The sequence below is a fragment of the Anomaloglossus baeobatrachus genome, chromosome 7 (genome assembly GCF_048569485.1).
Source record: "Anomaloglossus baeobatrachus isolate aAnoBae1 chromosome 7, aAnoBae1.hap1, whole genome shotgun sequence".
Taxonomy (NCBI): Eukaryota; Metazoa; Chordata; class Amphibia; order Anura; family Aromobatidae; genus Anomaloglossus; species Anomaloglossus baeobatrachus.
Window position 1 is genome coordinate 202,876,873 of NC_134359.1, and position 2,289 is coordinate 202,879,161.

At 34.7% G+C, this 2,289-nt stretch overlaps 1 protein-coding gene across 1 annotated transcript; it reads left to right on the forward strand.

The window, feature by feature from the left end:
• The first annotated feature begins 302 nt into the window (after positions 1-302).
• On the forward strand, positions 303-1,870 carry LOC142246066 (hemoglobin subunit alpha-5-like). Its single transcript, XM_075319083.1, has 3 exons — positions 303-397; positions 707-911; positions 1,742-1,870. Exons 1-3 carry the CDS (start codon positions 303-305, stop codon positions 1,868-1,870), a joined length of 429 nt encoding a protein of 142 aa, XP_075175198.1.
• Positions 1,871-2,289: the final 419 nt, after the last annotated feature.

Sequence of the window (2,289 nt, forward strand, 5' to 3'; positions counted from 1 at the left end):
ATCGAGTATATTGTTATCAGGCCATGTCACAACATGCTACGTGCTGTATGGTGCATAGTATAGTCACTGTATGGGGAGATAAAGAGATACGCATTATATCAGGCATTATGGATCCATAGCTTGCTTTTTTTTTCTTTTCTTTTTTTTTTTTTTTGGAAAGATAACAGTAAGGGTGTAACTGACAGGTAGCCAATGACAATGCGTTTACTCATTGTTATCCATGTTTTCTTTCCTTTAAAAGTGCTTGACAGAGGCTCTGTGTCAGGGACTGTCCAGTTCATCTGCACCTACCTGAACCAACCATGCCTTTCTCCAGCTCTGAAAAAGCCTCCATCTCCTCCCTGGCAGGCAAGATTGCCGGCAATGCTGATGATATTGGAGCAGAGGCTCTGGAGAGGTAACACCAATCTTTCTTTTCTAGTTTAAATAATGAATGCAACAACAGTATAGCACCTCTAAATTTACTTAAAATGCATATTGCAATTGTTATCCTTTATGGTAAGTAATTTGCATTACAAAGTTTTTTGTATCTATCTATGATTTTATGGTTAGTCAATGAAGGTATCACTCCTAGAATACTTTTGTTTTTTAAAAAATACTGAGTTTGATATTGTAATCTCCATTGCTTTGTGATCACCATCACTATCCATCTACCCATGCACTCTATTATTTATATATATTGATCAAACCTTTGCTGTTTCTGCAGGCTGTTCTTGAGCTTCCCTCAAACCAAGACCTACTTCAGCCACTTCGACCTGAGCCACGGCTCCAAGGATGTCCGCAGCCATGGAGGAAATATTGTGAGGGCCATTGGCAATGCTGCCCAGCACGTGGATGACCTCGATGGTGCTCTGTCCTCTCTCAGTGACCTCCATGCCCAGAAGCTCAGGGTGGATCCTGGCAACTTCAGAGTAAGTGACTCATTCAAAATACTAAGGGGAAAGATTTATCAAAACCAGTGTATGGGTAACTATTCCACTATCTAACTATTGCAATATCTTAGTTTTGTCCAAAAGAATATAGAAACATTTGATTCCATTATTATTATTATTTTTTATTATTATTATAGCGCCATTTATTCAATGGCGCTTTACATGTGAAAGGGTATACATAATAGAGACAAGTACAATTATCATAAACATAACAAAATACAGACTAGTATAGGAGGAGAGAGGACCCTGCCCACGTGGGCAAACAGTCTACAAGGGATGGGTGAAGATACATGAATACAAATAGTAGCTATATATGTACCTATATAGCTAACATCTAATCTCACACCTTATTTTAATTATTTTTATTAATTGAATCAATTCAATATTTAAGCATTATCATATATATATATATATATATATATATATATATATATATATATAGATATATATATATATGTGTATATATATATATATATATATATATACACTCATATATATATATATATATATATATATATATATATATATATACTGTATGTATGTGTATATATATATATCTATATATAAAATACATATTATAAATATATGTATATTTATATGCAATTTCTTTACAATTTAGCATTTTTTAGTATTTTTGTGTAAATGATTGATAATGTCATATTGCAGTATTTATAAATAAATATACTTTATTACAGTGGTTCTACAATTTAAAAATGAGGCCTAAATTAACTATAATAAAGCAGATAATGTGCCACTAATATTAATTTGATGTTAATTTGATTCCTAATGAGAATTGCTTTCTCTTGTAGCTGCTGTCCCACTCCATCCAGGTGACTCTTGCTGCCCACTTCCCCGGTGAATTCACCGCCGTCGCTCAGGCTGCCTGGGACAAGTTCCTGTCTGCTGTGTCCTCTGTCCTGGTGTCCAAGTACAGATAAACTGGACCTCAATGGCATAACTGGTTTTAAACATGTCTTAACCAGCTCAATAAAAATGATTGATTGAATCATTCATGGTTGTCTGTGCTGATTACTACTTTTGTAAACAATTAGTAATAATAATATCAATATTCATATATCACACTTGTCATTGCCAACTCTCCTGGAGCTGCCAAGTGTCTTGGGTATTGAATCCCATTTACTTCTTTCTCCTCATTCCTCCTCTTCATACATGAGCTCCGCCATAGGCAATGTCATACTTCTGCCAGCATCAATATGTTTTCCCAGGGGTGGAGAGGACTGCAAGCTCCAGGAATGAGGAGAAATTACTATTTGTATTGTATGGTCTTGGTTTTTTTTTATATTTATTTAAGGGGACTGTTTATATAAAATGAGTGTTTTCAGGGGGTGTACACAGT

Coding starts and splice junctions, on each gene's coding strand:
- LOC142246066 (XM_075319083.1), top strand. CDS start 303: ATGCCTTTCTCCAGCTCTGAAAAAGCCTCCATCTCCTCCCTGGCAGGC. Junction 398..706: donor GGAGCAGAGGCTCTGGAGAG/GTAACACCAATC, acceptor CTGTTTCTGCAG/GCTGTTCTTGAGCTTCCCTC. Junction 912..1,741: donor TGGATCCTGGCAACTTCAGA/GTAAGTGACTCA, acceptor TTTCTCTTGTAG/CTGCTGTCCCACTCCATCCA.